Source organism: Accipiter gentilis, chromosome 24 (assembly GCF_929443795.1).
Source record: "Accipiter gentilis chromosome 24, bAccGen1.1, whole genome shotgun sequence".
NCBI classification, from domain to species: domain Eukaryota; kingdom Metazoa; phylum Chordata; class Aves; order Accipitriformes; family Accipitridae; genus Astur; species Astur gentilis.
The window spans coordinates 15,981,576-15,999,931 of record NC_064903.1 but is presented as its reverse complement, the minus strand read 5'-3'; the positions used below and the strand labels follow the sequence as shown (position 1 = coordinate 15,999,931).

Here is an 18,356-nt window from a genome sequence, read left to right as displayed (position 1 = left end):
ACCTCTTTTATTACTGACTTTGGCCACCACTGCTTCTGTAGGCAAAGTTCAATTCACCTGTATGTTATTAAGGATAATGACAGGTTATTTAATTGTTATTAAAATCCCCTGGAATTATGGAAAACTTATCTTCCATGCCCGTAGTGATTATGGCCGGAATAACAGCACCGCTGCCCTTGTCTGTCCTTTGGGCTTCTTTTGGTTTTTCACGGCATTGGGGGCACTTCTGCGGCGGTAGTTTTTCCTCCTGGTATTTCAGGTCCTCGGGTGCATTACCTGACCGAGCATCCTTCCTCCACGCGGCTGCTCCTCTGTCCCCCTCACCACCCACCCCTAGGCTGGGTGCAGGCATTTGCACGGGGACCTGGACGCCTTTTGTAGTTTACAGCAGACCTGGCTACAAGTGGCATGTGAACTTGAGCTCCAGAGGTGTTGCAGAGCCTCCAGGTAGGTTTCTGAGGAGCTCTGCAGTCCCCAAGATGAGGAGTCGTACTACTGTTAATCCGCTTTTGGAAACTGTGCGCCTCCAGGCATGCATTTAAATGTAAGCCTATGTGCTGGTGGTGTTCCTGGTATGTAAACAGCAATGCAGAAGAGTGAATTTAGTAATACGGCAGTAGGCAGTTCCCATCCCAAGCCTTGCTTTAATAGCTAATTTGTCAGCGGTGGTGTGTTAGGGCTTTATTATTTCTACAATTTGTCTGTTTAAAAACTTCCCCACTAAAATATGCTATTAAAATACTTTATCAAGGAGGCTGAGTTTCTGGCAGATCAGGAAAAAAAATTTCTGTCTAGGGCTATATCTATATCAATTTTCCTATCTGCTACTTTTTCCCTGGTTGAAAATGTGCCTAGTATGTCCACCTCTGGTAGATATTTTAATCATGAATGTAGGGAAGAGTGATTTTAGTCAGTCTGTTTGTGCTTTCTACCACAAACAAAGGCAATCTGAGAGATGCAGTACGAATAAACTTCATAAAATATTCAACCCCAGCACCTCTTGAAGTTAATACTTTCTCTGCTGTTGTAAGTACAAGAGAGATGACGGGTCTGGGTGTCTTACATAGCTAATAGTTGATCTCCTGCGCGGTTCCCTACCTTAAGCCAGCACTGTAAATTTATTTTGAAAGGGTGCAGAGTTGAGGTGTGAAGGCTGTTGATTTGACACAGATGTGATCTACGTAAATATTTTTTTCTTAATGCTTCTCCCCCTCACTCTGTAACTCATCAGGGTTTTGAACCCATCCCAACAGAGTTGGAAACAACAGGCAACTCGTAGTATAGTGAGACACAAACCAAAAAAGGTGGGTGGCTTGGGGTGAGGCTGTAGCCGTGTCTTGCATGTGAGGAGGAGGATGCGCTGCAGGTGTGAGTTGTCAGAGAAAGGGAGGTGGATTTTGGCTGCGTTAACTGCTTTGTCCTGCACGCCCAGCAGGGCACGTGTCCCCTCTCAGCCCTTTGGATGGGGTGGCAGGACTTCTCCTGCCCTTTAGCTGTTGTGTGGTGCCTCTCCGTCTGGATGTGGAGCTACAGTCGCTGTTCCCTGCCTCGTGCAATAGGACTTTCTGCTTGGCAGGACCCATACGTGTTAGCGTCATCAGGGTCGGGCACAGAAGATACTCTGGAGCTGATGTGTCTGTAACACGACCAAATCTGGGAATGAGAACGGGTTGCAAAGGAATGCAAGATTAGTTTTCCAAGTCTCATAGAAAAAGTACATTATGAAAACCACCAGCAACCCACCATGAAAAAACCATATCAAGAAACTTGGCAGGCAGGCGTGCCCCAGCCTGGACATCTGCATCTCTAGGGAGAAATGCAAAGATGTGGGCTGATAAAGCTGCCCAGCCCCTGCTGCTCCCCTTGCAGTCGGTGGAACCGTGCAACTCCACCTGCAGAGTATCACCTAGAAAGGAAAGACCAGGGAGCTCAGTAAAGCATTTTTCTTCACCCAGAACTGATGGTTGAGTTTCTAGAAAATCCAGTTAAATTGCAAAATGAAGGTAGCCAGACCTTCGTTCAACTGATCGCACCCGCCTGTGCTGAGGAGGGGAGCAGGTTAGAGGAAGGGTACCAGCGCCGTACGGGAACAGGGTGCCGTTCTCAATGCGCTGGCACTGTGAGCGGATCCCTGCTGTTTTACTTCCCTGCAAACACCTTTAAAAGGCTGCTCGGGTTTGGGTTAACTAGGTTATATAGCTGTGCTGCAGAGCTGCTGAGGGGGCGAAGCCACAGTGCGGGCTGGGTTTGGTTTTATCCCAAAGCCGGAGGGCTCATCCCAGCCAGCGCAGGCAGAGTGCCGGCTGTGAACCCAGCTCTGATGCTGGCCGTGGGAGCCCCAAGGAGGAACAGAGTTGGGCAAACTGGAGCCTCGTTTGCCCTTGATTTTTGGGGGAATCCTGGTAGGGAGACCATGAGCCTGCTGAAAAGATAACCAGCTACTTTAATTGCTTGTAGCACCACAGGGAGAAACGTTGCTCTGTTGCAAATTGGTGTAGATATTTGCAGTACCAGCAGATGCACAGGGAAGAAAATCAAGAATATGTAAGTAAAGGGACTTTTGACACTCGGGGATGAAAATACCTGTCACTGTACACAGTGATTCAGTGCATTTGTCAGCACGGCAATGCCGGTGCAGTTTTCCCTGGATGCTGCCCGTGAGCTGCTTTTGGAGCCAGCTCACCTGGTGACTTGCTGGAAGCTGCTTTACTCGGTGGGTTGCAGCGGCAGGGAGCTCCGGTGAGTTTTCCTTTCTGCTAATGGATTTCTTTCTGTGCTAGAGCTGGCAAGAGACTTGTGAGGAAAGCTTTGAAATTACAGCAGTGTTCGAGAAGTCACTCCCTTTGAGACGCCGAGATCGGTTTCTTTGTACTTTTAATGCGGGTTGCTTTCTGCTGGCATTGCTCATGGGATAGTCGGCTGGATGTACAGCCTCTGTATTTTCAGTTTCTTTATCGGCAAAGTTTAATCCTCAGGCTGTTCTCTAATGCTTGCTGGTAACTAGCTCCATTTTTCACTTAAAGCTGGAAATATGGGTGAGGTTTTGGTTTTCAGTAAGCTCAGACCCACTCGTAGCTATCCCAAGGTGTGTTTATCATGTACTTTTGTTAACCATTTTGTGATAGGCAGTGTAACATGCCTGATAAGGCATGTGAAAGCAAGCATCTGTTCCCGCTGCAGGATGAAAATAAACCTGATCACCAAGGACAGTATCAGCAACGTTCCTGTTCCTGTGGAAATACCGTGGGAGTATTACAATTCGTTGTCTGAAGAGGTTTCAGATATTAAAGATTTTCTGATAGTTAGGGAAGCATATGGCAAGGCGCTGAACTGTAAGGGGTTGATTTTGATCTAGAAATCCCCATGTTGTTGGTGGCTTGGCTGGTGCTGAAAGAATAAGGGCAAAAATTATTCATGCCTGCAGTTTTGCAGCCCAGTATCAACAATTTTGATCCAGCGACTTTGGCATGCTGCTGCTGTTTTTAAATCTTTGGTTTAATGTTCAAATACGCGAATTAAGGGTCTGCATCTCATTTTTGGAAGGGACTTTGGGATGGGTGCTCTTGACTGTCACTTGCCTCTCTAAGGGAGTGAGGCTCAGAGTTTGGTCTCAGCCTAGTGAAAGTTTTACCTCTTATCTGGTCTGGGGAGGGAGGCCACTGGTGTCACAGTTAATTCACTGCTAACAAGAGCTTTGCCTCTAGAGGACACAGGTAGCATCCTTTTGTGGTCTTTGGTCAGCTTTGCCCTTTTTCTGCTGGGGTCCAGCATGGGCAAAGTGGCATGCTGGTCTTCCCTCCTGCTTGCCCCAATGGCACTGTGAGGCTTTGGGTCAATTTGTCGAAGAATTGGGTCTGGATGAAGTGGGGCGAGCACGTGGGGCTGCACAGAGCTGCTAGGTGGAAGCAGTGGGTGTGGGCAGCAATGCTCAAACCTGCCAGTGCAAAGCCAGAGGAGATGGCATTAAATACCAACATGGGTTTAATTTAAAATAGCATTTGATTTTGCATCTATTTGTAAATTTTTGTATTGTCATGTCCTTTTTTGCTCTCCCTCTGTCCTTTCAACTGGACATGTTCTAGCCTCTGGCATGTACCATTTCAATGGAATTTGCAGTGATGCTTTTTTTTTTTCATTAAAAGTAGGAGGTAGCTGCTAATGGTGCTCCTGCCTCCCTGCACGCACACACGGCAGCACGGGGAGCGTTTTTTGACAGCGCGTTTGATGCCCAACCCATCTTTGCAGTGCAGCTCACATGAATTTTTTCATTGTCTTCAGTCAGCGGCAGATCACTCGGCTGGTGGCAACTTCATCCCCACTACTCTGTGGCTTAAAAAGAGCTTTTTCAGGCTGCTGCATTTTAGGGGCGGGAATATCATACGGCGCCCACTGAGCCTGGCTTGATTTCACTTCAAATCATATGCCGGCTGCAGCGCGAGCGAGATGCATGCAGGTTGCACGTGGCGGGATGTCTTGCATCTTTTCTGAGCTGAAGTCAGAACAAGCCTAAAGATCTCGCGCAGATTAATGACCGGTTCTGTGTACCTGTTTGCACTTGGCCTGTTCCTTGTTTTAGTGGAGGAGCTGATTTGTTGTGTTATGCAGCTGCCCCCCAAGCCTTTAAAAAGATACTTGGTTCTGCGATGCCCTGACATTAGTGCAAAGAGCCGACAGAGGTAGTGGTGCAGGATACAGTCTTAACAGCTAGAAATGAGGGTACACAGCTTTGCAATATTACGCAGCTTGCTTCACTGCACAGAGCGTCGTCTTTTTGTCTCATCTTTCTTCTTTTTCCTGGCTTCCATCACAGCTGTATTTGGCAGCTGGACGTGGGATACTTTGGGATGTAGGAGAGGACAGGGCTGGTGATTGTGTCATCCAAAGCAGACTGTGCACATTGCAGGAGGGGATGTATGGGGGTGTCTGTTCCTTGGGCACTGCGCTTTAGGCTTTGAAATTTCAAACTGTCTCATCGTGTAGTAGATTGTAATGGTCAAGGACATAACCTGAGGTCTTGAAGTAGATTGGATTTAAGTGGAAAAACTCCTGAATTTCAGGCTGAACCAAAGATCACAGTGTCAGAAAGTTCCCTCCGGGTGTCTTGAGGCTTCTGCTGCTTCAGAAGCCAAGGGACCTGGAGGTGCTGGCCAGGGAGGAGCTGCCCCTCCAAACTGGGAGGGCTGGGGCACAGCCCAGTCACTGGGAGCGTATTTGCAGCTGAGCTTTACAGCTGAGCCTCTTTCGGAATTAAACCAGCCTTATGCTCAGGGTCCTTGCTGAGATCCAGATTTAGTTTACCTGGAGGATGCTACAAGCTGGTGCATGGCAGAAACGGGAGGCTTTTACGTCTGGGCTGACTCGCCTGGCTTCCGAGGAGCCCGCAGAGACGTTACGTCCATGGCATGAACTGCCTTTCCTCTCATCTAGCTCGGGCCAGACCGTCCCTCCAGACAAACCATTGCCCTCTGTGCTTACTGGGGAATTGGGGACCTGCCTCTGGGATTCTCTCTCAAAACCGGCCGCACATCTTTGTTTCATCAGAAAGATAAAACCCCCGAGTATCAGCCCCGCGGACGTGGCTCCCTCGCTCGCCATCCAGATTGCTGCAGCGTCCAGCGACCTCTGTTAACATAGATGCCTTATTAGCAAAATATATTCTGGCCCATTTCCTTTCCTGAAGATTTTTATCCTTGCTAAGACCCACAGCTTTGCAACGCCAGACTCGTGCTCACCAATATCCATCTCTTTATGCTTTTTACGCTTAAACCCTCTTTTGGCCTCATTATCCGTGACTGGAGTTTCCACTAAGACCTCCATCTGGGGTCATTCGCCGGGCATCCTTCATCTTAACCGTGCTGAGTTTACTTCCAGTGACAGTAACCCCTGTGAGTGTCGCTGCCTTAAAACTAGAACTAACTCTCCCATTAGCAATGCTGATGAATGAGCCAAGAACAAGCCAGAAACTTAAAAGCGACCCTCTGCAAAGCAGAAATAGTGCCCAGAGCTGCCCGGGCAGAGCAGAGGCATTTTGTTTTGCGCTGGAGAAGATGAGGGGCTGGGTTGCAGTGAGTGTTTTGCTTTATTTTGAATTCTCTGCCTGTGTGTGGTGCTGTGAATTATATCATTTTTACATCTTACTGTAAAGTGGCTTTGAGGTACCAGGCATGAAAGATGCCATCTACAAATACATTTAGTTGAAAAAAAAATTACAACAAACAATTGAGGCAGATTTTTCAGCCGTCTGCTGCAGCAATGCACCCCTCGTTGCTGGCAGAGCTCTCACGCAGTCCTCTTGGCCTCTCGGGTTACTGCAAAATGAACCGGTGGCCTTTTCCATCCCTACCTGTTGTGTTCCCCCACTAATAAACCCCCAAGGGCACGGACCCTGCTCTCGGAGGGTGAGGTTTGCTGCTAGCTGCATTATTCTTCCAAAGACTCATTTGAGTGAGAACAGGCTGGCTGTAGAAAGCTGTGCCGATAGCCTACAGCTACTTTGGCGGAGTTATTTCTGTTTAAAAAGGCGGAAAAAAAAAAGAACAAAAAAAAAAGAAAAAGCAAGCCAGCAGTTGGGAAATGCAGCAATTCTCTATGCAGGTGTACCTTTCTAACCTAATCACTTTTCACACCTAATTCTCTTCTGTGCCATCAGTGGTGGTAGAGATGATGCCCTTAGCCACTGACCTGGAGAAGGCGAGTGAGCCTGGTGGTTAGTGAGGATAATTTGGGGGTGACTGATGTGCTCAGAGTTATGTCTTTCTAAAGCTTATTAACTCTTGGATTGCACGTATTGATCTGTATCACTGTACAAATAAACTTCATGCTGCTGCTCTCCAGAGCACCGGAGAGCAGCTATTTCTGTAGATACCTCAGCTGCCTGTGCTGGTATTTAAGTCATCCATCCTCTGTCTCCTCCCTGAGGCACAACCCAAAAACCAGGGAGCGGAGAGTGCTTGAGGACAGCAGGAACCGCGTGAGGTGATGCTGGGATGGCTCTGACCAGCAAAATGGGACCAGTAGCCCAGAGCAGATGGGCCCAAAAGGGTTTGCTCAGCAGATGCTGAAAAATGTCCAGGACTTCTCTAAGCCTTGCTTCATGTAGTTCCCATTGCTGGTTAGGAGCCAAAAAGCACTTCAGTAACACTTTCTACCTGAAGATTTTGGTGCAAGATTTTTATCTTTTCAGTGAGTTGTGGGAATGCCCAGCTTACAACTTGCAAGGTGAGTGGAAAGTAAAGAAGATGCACAAAAAAGCATTAAAAGTATTTAGTCCTTCTTTTTTTTTTTTTTTTTTCAATCTAATGCTTCCCCTCCTTCGTTTTGGGATTGTTGCATATCAGTTTATTGGAATCTGCTTCTCGTAATCAAATTGTAGTCCTCAGTTTGGTGATATTAATAAAGGTGTTGTGATAAAGTTGAATTAATTTCATTTCTGTCTGGAAACAGCCTATTGTTGAATGAGTCATTTTAATATATTAATCAGACATGTATAGCATTGTAATGAGGTTAAAAGCGCACACTGATTTCCATTATAAAGGTATTCTCAATCAAGCAGAAGCTAATCTAATGCTGTAAGTCATTCTGTAATTCAATTGTACTAACCGCAGTACATGTAAAAACAAGATGTGTTACAACAAAGTCTCAGAAAAGCCCTGCAGATATTTATGTCTTTATAGAAAAGAATGATTTACATTGTCAATAAGCCTGATTTGTCTTTGGGAGAAATATAATTCCTTTATCATGAACAAAAATCTAATGGGAGTCTTTTTACCTTGTCTGCCATGTTTTGGGTACATTATCTTGGTGCTGACCTTTAATTGGATTAGGCTAGGACTGTCAGGGAAAAAAGTTACTATGGATCTGGTAGCTTCAAAACTAAGAAAAATCAACAGATGAAGGAAAAAAAAAAAACAATGAAAAAAGAACACAGGGCCTTCCCGAGCCCTTTGTTGGCCTTGAACGGATTAATTTTACCAGCAGCTAATCTCTGCTGTGCGGAGATATTTTACCACTTTCCGTTAATAACAATTATTACGCTTATATTTTAGCTTTGCTTGGGGAGATCCACAGCATTGCCACGGGGAGAGCCTTGTGCACCCCTCGCTAGAGGCTGATGTGCTGTGGGGTTGCTCCAGGCTTAGCTGGAAAACAAATGGTTGTAATTATTCTGCTGAAGATATTCAGCAGCTTAAAAACCGTTCAAATGGTTTGGTGAGCTTTGGTGCCTACAGCCTTGTTGTTTGAGCAGAAACTGGTCTTTGGAAAGAGAAAGGTGGATGGAGGGAGCAAAAGGTGGCTGCTGGGCAGGGGGGTTGTTCCCGTGGGGAGGTTAAAATAAGTAGGGTTATGGTCCTGTGTAAGGGGTGCGTGAGTGGGGAGGAATGACGGGTACCAAACCCTTCGGGGTTGGAAAGGTTTTTCCATTCAGCACGGGAAGGGAGGAGAGCATTTTATAGTGAAAAATACTATTAGTGGCATAAAAACTTTTGGGATGGTTTCAGTGCAAACATTTATTGAAGTATAAATCTGAAAAGCTGCGTATACCTGTGAGCGCAGTCTGCACAGGTTGCAAAACAGCCATTGCTTTTTACCTGCTTGATTTGATATCGCCAGTTAAAGCAGAGTTAGTGGTAAGCCTTGTGTGCTTTATTTTATATAAATATTACACTTGCTATTGGATTGCTGATAGAGAGAGAGAACTAATTAAGGAGATGGGATATCATCAGTAAATTTTTCTTCCCTGAGATTTTATGAGCAGTAATTTGAAAAGAGCCATATTAAAGTCATTGAGGAACAAGTTAATGCTGCATTTCTAAGAATATTGCCCTTCTACTCAAAGATTATATTCAAGAATAAACAGTGTACAGTAGCTAATTGCTAGCTGACACATTATAATGGCTTTATACTTCCAAAATTGAATCGGTCTGGTTAAAAAAAAAAAAAGAAAAGGCAAAAGTCATGCAGTAACTTTTTAATTATTTAACGATGTATTTCTCAAAGAATAATTGAATCTCTACTCATGGCTGCTGGGGGGAAGTTGGACTGGTAGGTATTGACCACATTTGCAACCCAGCTGACACGGCTGCTGTTAAATAACCTATTATAGGCACTGTCTCTGGCTTGCTGGCTTACGATCCAGACTGATGGCAGGTATCTGTTTTTCCTCTCTAAATTAAGCTGCTAGGAATTTATTTCTTTCGGATTGTTCCTTTCTGTAGCGCCGTAGGCACAAACACGGTGTGATATTAAAACCCACAGAAATCTGCGAAGGAAACCAATTAACCCAGGGAAGGAAAATAACAAGCGCACGGCGCTTGCCTGGAGCCGTCGCACTGCCCGGCTTTGCCCCGTGCTGTTTCTCATCGCCCCAGCCTCGGCGGTGGGGGCACCTCGGTGGGCAGCAGGGCTGCCCCGGGCTCCGTGTCCCCCGGCTGCCGGTGGGACGGGGCAATCCCAGCCTTTTCCCTGCCGACTCCTCCGAGAGAGCCGGACCTCGCAGCCTGCGCTGAATTTGGTGCTCTCAAAGGGGTTATTGTTCGGTTACTGGCGCTCTGCAACAGGTAGAGGGGCAGAAAGTAATTTTTTTTTTTTTTTTTTTTTCTTAAACCTCTTGGTAGAACCTGGTAATCCCTCAAGCCAATTCCTTGCTTTGCTTCTCAGTCTGTTGGGATGGAGTAGATTTAATTGCCCGCAACGGGAGGGTTTTTTAGGGGCCTGCAGTAGCAGTTGTGCAAGCATTATAGTATGCACAAAGCACAGTTGTATGATTGCAATGTATTTAGCATCCTTGGCAGAAATGGGCTTCGCTACCTTGAGTCCGAATTTTCTGGCAAGTTTGATGATTCAGTGCTAATGTTGAAATCAGCTGGTTGAGTTTGGGGCATCTTCAGCCTCCTCGGGGAATCAGAGTCCCGAAGGCACAGCAGCAGCCTGGGATCAGGAGCAGCCGTGCCCCCAGCCTCTGCCGTGCCCCCACGTTAGCCACGCGGCGTGTCGGGGGCTCGGGGCTTCACCAGGAGCTGGGCTCCAGGTGCTGTCGTGTTTTGCTCCTGAACCTAGCTTTGGTCAGTCTAGCACAGAGAAAATCTTGCTTTTCTCTGGATTTTGCTCCACATCTTTCCTTTTGCTCTGTTCTCACCTTTTAGGCAAGGCTGGCTTTTCTTTCCAAGAATAAAGCCTTAGTTTGGTTGTCTAAGAAACATCATATTGCGGAGATCTAACTTAAAACCATAATGGGTGCATTAGTATGCTACGGGGCCCTGTTCCAGGAAATGTCTCTGCTTGGGAAAACTGTGTAAGCGTGTACTGAAAATTAAGCAAATGCTTTTTCCTTGACTCTCCTAGTCGGTTGGCTGGGTTGGGTCAGAGCCCTGTCTGGGGCACCAGCCGCCTGCCCTGCGGTTTGCTGCTGAGGTCCGACCATCAGAACTGAAATACCAAATTTTGTGTTAAATATGGAATTAACAAAACACTGGAGGGAAACACTGACTTGAAAAGCTGTGCTTTAATTATATGTCATGGATTATAAAGGCAGAAGGAACAACTGTGATCATTTAGTCCGACTTCCTCTCTACCTATAAATAACAATAAACAGCCTTTTGCTTAAACACAAAGCAGCTTTCTTCGGAGGATTAAACGCTGCATGCTGGGGACGCCAGAAAGAAGAAACATCTTGTTTGCATTATTTTATGTAGTTTTGAAAGGGCTCGACTCATGCCGAGGTCACGGCTCCTTTGAGGGAAAGGGTGTCCTGCGCCGGGAGAAGCCGGGTCAGCGCAGGGGCCGGGATGTGGTGGGACACAGCGTGGAGGTGCCTCGGATGCTGCGGGACAGGTACGGGGCATCAGGTCCTCCTGGGGACAGGGTGGCATGCCCTAACGGGAGCAGCGATGGAAATGCAGTGGTGCTCTCCGTCTGATTTAAGCTATTTGAACCCTGACGCAGCAGGGGGAACTGCAGATGGGGATCATCCAGCTTCAGCAATTAGCACCAAGGGTTGAAACCCTTAAAAAGTCCCTCGCGCTCCTCACTGCTCTCCTGAGCTGCTGCACCCACGCCCCTCCGCAGGCTCTGGGGCAGAGCGACCACGTAACCCCGCGATGCATCGGACCTGCCAGCTCTCGTGTCACCTCTGTCACATCAGTGCACGTGGCTGTGTGGGGAACGCATCCTGCTCCTTGCCCTGCGGACCCAGCACCAGTTAGCCCTTGGGTCACACTGGGGCATGGCGAGCGCCTTGGGCAGCAGCTGGGGTCTGCAGGGGTGGCCGTGCCGCTGGCTCCTCTTCCATCAATTCCTGAGCCCTCTCTTGTTTTTCTCTCTCTTGTTTTTCTCTTTGTTGGTGGTCAGAGCTGTCTTTGCAGACAAGAAATGAGGCCAGGGAGGGGGCACCCATCGGTCCTCCCTGGGCTCCGTGTTCCTGCTGTGACACCGAGCCTCTGCGAAGTGTCTTGTGATGCTCTACGTGAAGGATGGGATCTAAAAATGAAGTTCTATTTCTTTATAAAAGTGCCTGGTTAATGCCTCCGTGGTCTGCGGGAGTTTGAAGACCTGGTAGTCAAACCAGGTGGTGATGGCCTTCATCGTAACCTGGTCTGGTAGCTGCAGGGGTCCCTGAGCATTTGTCGTGCGTGTTTGCAGCTTGTATTGGGCGTCACCGCGGGCACTGATGTGACAGGCGCTCTGTTATTCTAAGCATTAGTGTTTGTGTGCGTTCTACACATTATAGCATTGCATTATTTAAAGGTAATGCATTATTAAATGCTCTTCTCCTCGGCACGGAGAGTAGGTCACTTCCCGCGATTCCTGCGTGAGTGAGTTAGGATGCTGCCTCTTATGTAATCCTTGCAAGGTGATGTCTGAATAATGGAAATTGTAATACTATAGAGCTGATTAATAACATTTAGGACTCCATTAATGAGGAATTTTAGTGAAATGTGCGTAGAAGACATCTGTGTTATCATACTCGGTTTGTTCCTTCTGCTCAAGTGCCCGGAACTAGAAGAACAATCATTACTTAGTTAATAATGATGTGCTTCCTAAAATAAAGGCTTGTAAATTCATTTTTATGCCCATAATCATATTTTCCGCTGTGAGAAGAGTGAGGGAGCGGGGAGTTGTCTCTTTCCCATCTTCGTGACAAAATGTATATAATGATTACAAGCATATAATAAGAGTGTTTGTCCTAGCTAAATGTTTCTTCGCTTCCGTTAATCAGCATTCGTTTGAGAGTGTGGTGTGCAGTTTGTGGAAGGCGATGCAATCGCTGGGGTAGTGTGGCAGATTTAAATCAGTAATAAAAGCCCTGGGGAAATTAACAAGACAAAACATTAACCACAGACTAAACATTAACATATATTAGCATTTTTATTACACCTGTAGAAATGGTAAATGTGCTTGGTTACTACTATTAAAAAGTTTATGTTCTATCCCACATCATCACAATGTATATTTTTGGTTTAAGCCCTTTAGAATTTAATTAAGCGGATTTCTATAGCAGCGCTTGAGTAATAGACTTCAGGTTCACTTTTATGGTGACTTTGAAGATAAACGGGGCACAAATGCGTTCTTTATAATGCTAATAATACGCGTGATGTGCAGCAGAGTAGGTTGTTAAAAAGAATTGGGAAAGAAGCACCAATGCAGGCAGCTGCGTTACGGAGGCTTTCAGCCTTACTGGTCAAACTGGGTTTCATCGCTGAATGATGCTCAGGGTTTAGTGGGCACCAGTTGGTTCCCCCGAAAGCCGCATGTTTTCTTGAGGTCTGTGGTCGTCTCTTCTGTGCATACCGTAGCAAATCACCCTTTCAGAGGCTGTGTTTGAATCAATTATAATAGTTAATCGCCTTTCAGTTTAATGTGCAGCTTCTCCCAAAGGAAACTCGGGAATAGGTATAAAATGACATAGGTGAACTCGAGAGAGCAGAGAAGATTGCGGGAGGAAGTCTTCCAAAATGAGGCCATCCCCTTGAGGGGGAAAAAAATACTGAGTCTTCCTGGAGAATGAATCTATAAGCAGAAGAGTTCACAGAGAAGACAAATGGAAACTCCATGTAAAGTTTAAGCAAAGGTCAAATATAGCAAGCTCTCCTTTAGAGCAGAGCGGAGCTCACGGGCTGAATGAGAAGCGGCAGCAGCAGGTATTCAACAGTGTCTAATGCACTCACTTCTCTTCCAAGGGGAAGTTGATTAGCTTGTTCGAAAATCTTCTAGAAAATTACCTTAAAATGCTCTTACTCTTAAAAGTGATGATCGGATTGGCGCTGAGGATCACACGTGTGCTGCTTTCTAATCTTTGTCCCCCTGGATTTGCTTGCCGACGTGCAAGGCGAGGGGTTTTTGCCCTGTGCGGCCGCCCTGCCTCGTGCCTGGGCAGCGGAGCGGGTTCGACGGTGGCTCCGGGGCTGCGAGCGATGCCCTCCTGCCGTGGCTGGGCTGGGGGTGCCTGCGGGGGCTTTGCCCTCCATCACCTGCACCGAGGCTGTGATGCTTTGCACAGAACCTGGTACTGTGGTCACTACTTTTTTTTTTTTTTTTTTTTTTTTTTGTGGATATAATTTAAACCTAGCCCAGTAGTCTCAGTTTCTGTTGGCTTGCGGGCACCCACGTGGACCAGTGTTGTGCTTTACATCCTTGCAGTTGACCCGGCTGGAAGCCATGGTGGTGGATCTGGTCCCTGGCTGTTCACAGCGCATCATTTCCATGCAGCAGCAAACAGGTTCCCTGCAGTCCTCCGGCACCTCTTACCTTAAATTAATGGCGAAGCATTAAAGCAGGCTGATAGTGCTACTCCATTAGCTTTGTCCCTGTGCTCCTCTCAAATCAATGTTCCCTCTAAAGCGGAGCCATTACACGGTGTGTGGCTCCCAGGGGCACCGGGATCCAGCTGCTTCCCGGTCCGGCGCGGGGACCGTCGGCAGCCGGTGGGTCCTGGGGAGCCGCGAGGTCCCCGAGGAGCTGTGCCCGACCGGCGGGCACGGTCTCTCCCTGTGGCTGGAATAAAGAAACGGAGTGGTGGGTAGCGGTTGGCAGGAGGTAAAGTGTTCCCCTCGTGGCCTGGGTCACGCTCGCGTGGAGGAGGCTAATGAAATCGGGGAATTAGCGAGTTTGTTAATGAGCTGGGGCGGGGAAATCTATCTTCAGCTGTTAAAGTATCAGTGGCTTTAGGGGCTTGTAAAAGTTCAGGGCTTGGGGAAGGTTTCGCTTGCCTTGTGTCCCCTCGGGGGAGTTTTTTGTTGGACTGGCAGATTTTCTTAAAAACAAACAAAAACCCCAACCCCCGTTGCCTAAAAACTACACTGCCATTTGATTTACTTACTTATTTGTTCGTGGCCTGATGTTTCAAACTTCAGCCTGTTCTGGGACAGTGTGTGACATGAAATATGAGACTGCACGGCTCTTGCACTGATGAATATACTTTAGATAAGGACTCGTGTATATTTATGATCCCGCTGATAGCGTGCAGAGCCCGAGAAGAGCTGGCGGTTCCATTCTGTTGATTTGCTTTGAATTTCATGTTTATATTTGCGTGGCGGGAGGCAACCACGTATTACCGCTGTCGCTCAATACTAGTTTAGCACACACGATTAGATATGCCGCCTTCCTTTTGCTCTCACTCTCGCAGGCTTACCACCTTGCCAGGGATCTGGCTGTCCTTGCTCCGCTGCTCCTGCCAAAGCAAGCGATGCCTGGAGAGCTGAAGCATCACACTTTTTCCCCCCACCACGGTCTGAGGCTTGTGTTGTCCCCTCTCTGAATGCCTTACAGTGGCATTTTTCTGGACTTCTTAAAATTTGGAGCTCACTTTAAAATAGCGGTGATTAGGAAGAGACTGGGAAACTGGGTTCACGTGTTCCTGAGCTTGCAGTGGGGACTCAAAAAGGGGGAAAGATTGAAACAGGATTTCTGAGCTGTTGTCCTAGGACCACTTGTGGCCCAGCAGACTTTGGCAGATGGTTTGTGAAATCCTTCCCTCCCCCCAAAAGCGCACGTGATGCCACCCCTGCAAATGAGCAGGCAATCTGTTACTTCTACATTCTCTCACTTTATTTAAAGTTCAAATCTCAGCCGGGTTTTTGACTAAAACGTGACAATCATTTCACCGTGACTTTGCAAGATGGGCTGCAGGGTTGGGTTTTTTTCCTGAAAAGGTTACTTGGTCCTTGAATAACTAACTAACTAAAAATTTGGACGCGCTGCTCGAACTTTCCCCCTCCTATCCATGAAGATTTCATCTGCTGTCCCATGTCAGGGCTAACAGTCCCGTTTGTGGTTTCATCGCTCGCAGGAGCTCATGGTACCCAGATGCCGTGCGGGGCTGCGAGGATGCGGCTGAGCTGCAGCTCCTGCGCAGGAGCTGGGAGCAGAGGCTGCGATACCTTTGGTGCCGGGTGGGAGATGAGGCAGCCCCGGTCTTCCCGGCTGCTTTGCTGTTTGAAGCATGCTCTTGAGTGGTGCCATTGTTCGCACTGTCGCTCCGGCCCTCCCCTCCCATTCAGCACGTCTCAGCATCCTAAGGGGAAAAAGCCTTGATCCTGGACTTGCTCTTCTCTCGGGGTTCAATAGGCTTCGCCAGCTGAAAGGCGGGCTTGGGAAAGGGAAAGGGGGGCTTTTCACAGAGCTGGGGAGAATCAAAGGGAGTCATCACAAATGGCAGCTTAAAATATCCGACCTTTTCCCACTTCTCCACTTGACGTGCCCGTGCAGAGCATGGGTGCAGCGATACTGCTTTGTGGCGTCGCTTGTCCTGTGGCCGCTGTCCTGTAGCTTTTGCGTACCTTGTGTTTCCCCGGGATGGTTTCGTGGCAGGTCTCATCTCTGACCTCTGTGTGGGCTTGGAGGTCACCTTTGTGGGGGGGGAGGTCCAGAGACCCCAGTGCATCCTCGCGCTCTCCTGCTGATCTGCCCATTGCAGGGACGGTGGCACCTGCCAGCACAGAGAGAGCACGGGACGTGCAGACCCTTTCTGCCACGGTGGGGTCTCGGGTGTCCCAAATGCCCTTGTCCAGGTCTCTTGCTGCCCCATGACTTTCTCCTAGTCCTGGCTGACTGCATCAGGGGACTACCTGCAAATCTTACGAGAGAGGGATGAGTGCTAAAGGAAAACCCCAAAGGCAAAGAAAACAGCCCAAAATATGGTGTTTGTTTTTCTTACTCCCTTTCTCCCTCCCTCTGTCTTTTAAGCTGGCCACGTGACGTAGGGAGGGCAGTAGGGCTCATACGTTCTTCTGCAAGACCTGGGTTTGGCCAGGCAGAGAGGAAACACAGCCAAGGGAGCGCAGCGGAGAAGAATCCAGGTAAGATGCTGCAGAAACTGCTCCCCCAGCAAGATGCAGGAGGAGCCGCTTCAGGTGCAGAAGGGTCCGGTGGCAGCATCTCTTCCCACCGTGCTGTGAACCAGAAATGGCAATGCCCGGCTCCCGGGAGGTTTGTCTTTTACTCTTCACTGTATGGCAGCCAGAGCAAACAAACTGTGCTGCTCTTGATAATGAAAGAGGTGACATTACTAATTTATTTGCCCACCCAAATGCAGGATGTAATAGAACAGAATTAATCTCTTCTCTTTACACATCAGATGATTGTAGCTTTGGGCAGCGGGTGTGCTTTTAGCCTCCGGTGTGCGGCTAACTGGGAGTTTAGCTGGCTGCCTTGGTTCGGTGTGGCGTGAAGGTAAATGAGGTGCTGCAAGGAACAAGAATTTTATGGGTACATAGTTGGTCCCAAGCCTGGATGCGGGTGGTGGGATGAGGCTCAAGGAAAGAGGATTTGGCGATAGCTGCGGTGCCTTCGTGGTCCTGGCAATCGGCTGAGCCCCTTTCACAACCCAGCATGGATGAGTCCCGCAGAATAGCGCAGCGTGTGGTTCAAAAGGCGAGTTTCCCAGCGGCAGCGGTGCCTCGGGGGGGCGGCTGTCCCTCGGTGGCCTCCCATGGAAGGAAATGGCTGCAAATCCATCTGCAGCAGGGACTGCAGCAGCAGCCGCAGCGCTGCTGGCTGAGTCTCAGGACAGTGGCCATGCAGGAGAGCTTTAATGAGGCGTTTTGGATTCCTTCCCTCACCGCTGCAGCTGGTTACCGAATCATCTGTATGCTAATGAGCTAATTTGTGTCATTAACAGAGCTCTGTTAATCAAGACCTCCCATGGTATGACTGGGCTGTAGCCACAATGCTTGCTGTACTTTAGGGCCTGATTTTTTTAATTAGTAACGATTTGTATGATGCTCATCCCTGAGCACCTGCAGCGCAGCCTGTATGGATGCTGAGCTGCCTTGAGATGCAGAACCAGGGTCTTAGGATTTACCTTCAGAGAGGAGGTGTTTCCTAAAAGTCTGACTAGAGAGGTGGAGTGTAGAGTCTTGAGATGCCAGGGCTTTCAGCAAGGAAGGAGCAGGGAACATCTCAAGCTCCCTCCTGCCAGCATGAGTTTAACCCGGCACAGGGAGATTTGCCGGTCACGCCTGCAGCTCAGGGGCACAGGGGCACTTTGATGACCAAAAATCTTGCCTGAAGTTTCCTGCCTTCCCTCCCACAGGGCGGGTATTTGTACAAGAGTGGGGTTGCAGCCTTAGGGCAGCAGTTTGCTTTCAGGTGCTGGCATGAGCTATGGGAGAGACAGGGGTGATGAGATGACAGACCAGCTCATGTGCACATGCCAGTCTGCATCTCAACTATTTTCCTGCAGTGTTTCTGGTCCCAGCACTTCTTCATGCTGCTGCGTTTGTGTTTTCCAGATCAGCCGGTTATGTGGCCACGCTCAGCAGAGGCAGTATCGATCAGCTAATTACCCTGAAGACCTTTTCGTCGACAAGAAAGTCCTGAAAGTGACTCAGATAGAGCAAGAAGAAACTTTGTCGAGCAGGAGGAGGTGAGAATACTTGGGCTGAGTGCAGTGCCCACGGGATGAGCTGCAGGGGTGGTGGCTGTATGGGATGGCCCTGTGGAAGCAGTTGGAAGAGCTCCTTATTTCCCTTACCCATAAACCTGCAGCTGATTTTGACTCTGAATGTGAGAGCTGCTCTGTGGCTGGCTTTGAAGTGCAGCGAGGTGTCTACATGTGTTTTCTTACCTAATGCTTTTTTTTTTTTTTTTTTTTAACCTGTAAAACTGCCTCCTGCTTTCCATCTTTGTTTTGCTTTTTTGCAATACACCAAACACCCAGGTTCATACACCAAATGCCTTGTCTGGGTTTCTTTGTCACTGCTGTAGTGCCAGAAATACTCACAAGTGTAGTTATAGGTGGAAATGGTCACTCTAGCCTGAAACGTTGCGTGTAACACCTTGTGTGTAGGTAAGGGGGACTCATTTCACTTTTTTTTTGTGTGCAGTCTTTTATGGTAGTTCAGGGATTTTAACAGCCTTTT

General features: G+C 48.1%; 1 protein-coding gene across 1 annotated transcript in view; it reads left to right on the top strand.

Annotated features, from left to right (window-relative positions):
- Positions 1-18,356, top strand: part of GPC3 (glypican 3) — a 153,685-nt gene that overhangs the window by 74,400 nt on the left and 60,929 nt on the right. The window contains exon 4 of the mRNA XM_049828051.1: positions 17,727-17,860. Coding sequence (XP_049684008.1) covers positions 17,727-17,860 — 134 coding nt within the window. The remainder of the gene's footprint in view (positions 1-17,726; positions 17,861-18,356) is intronic.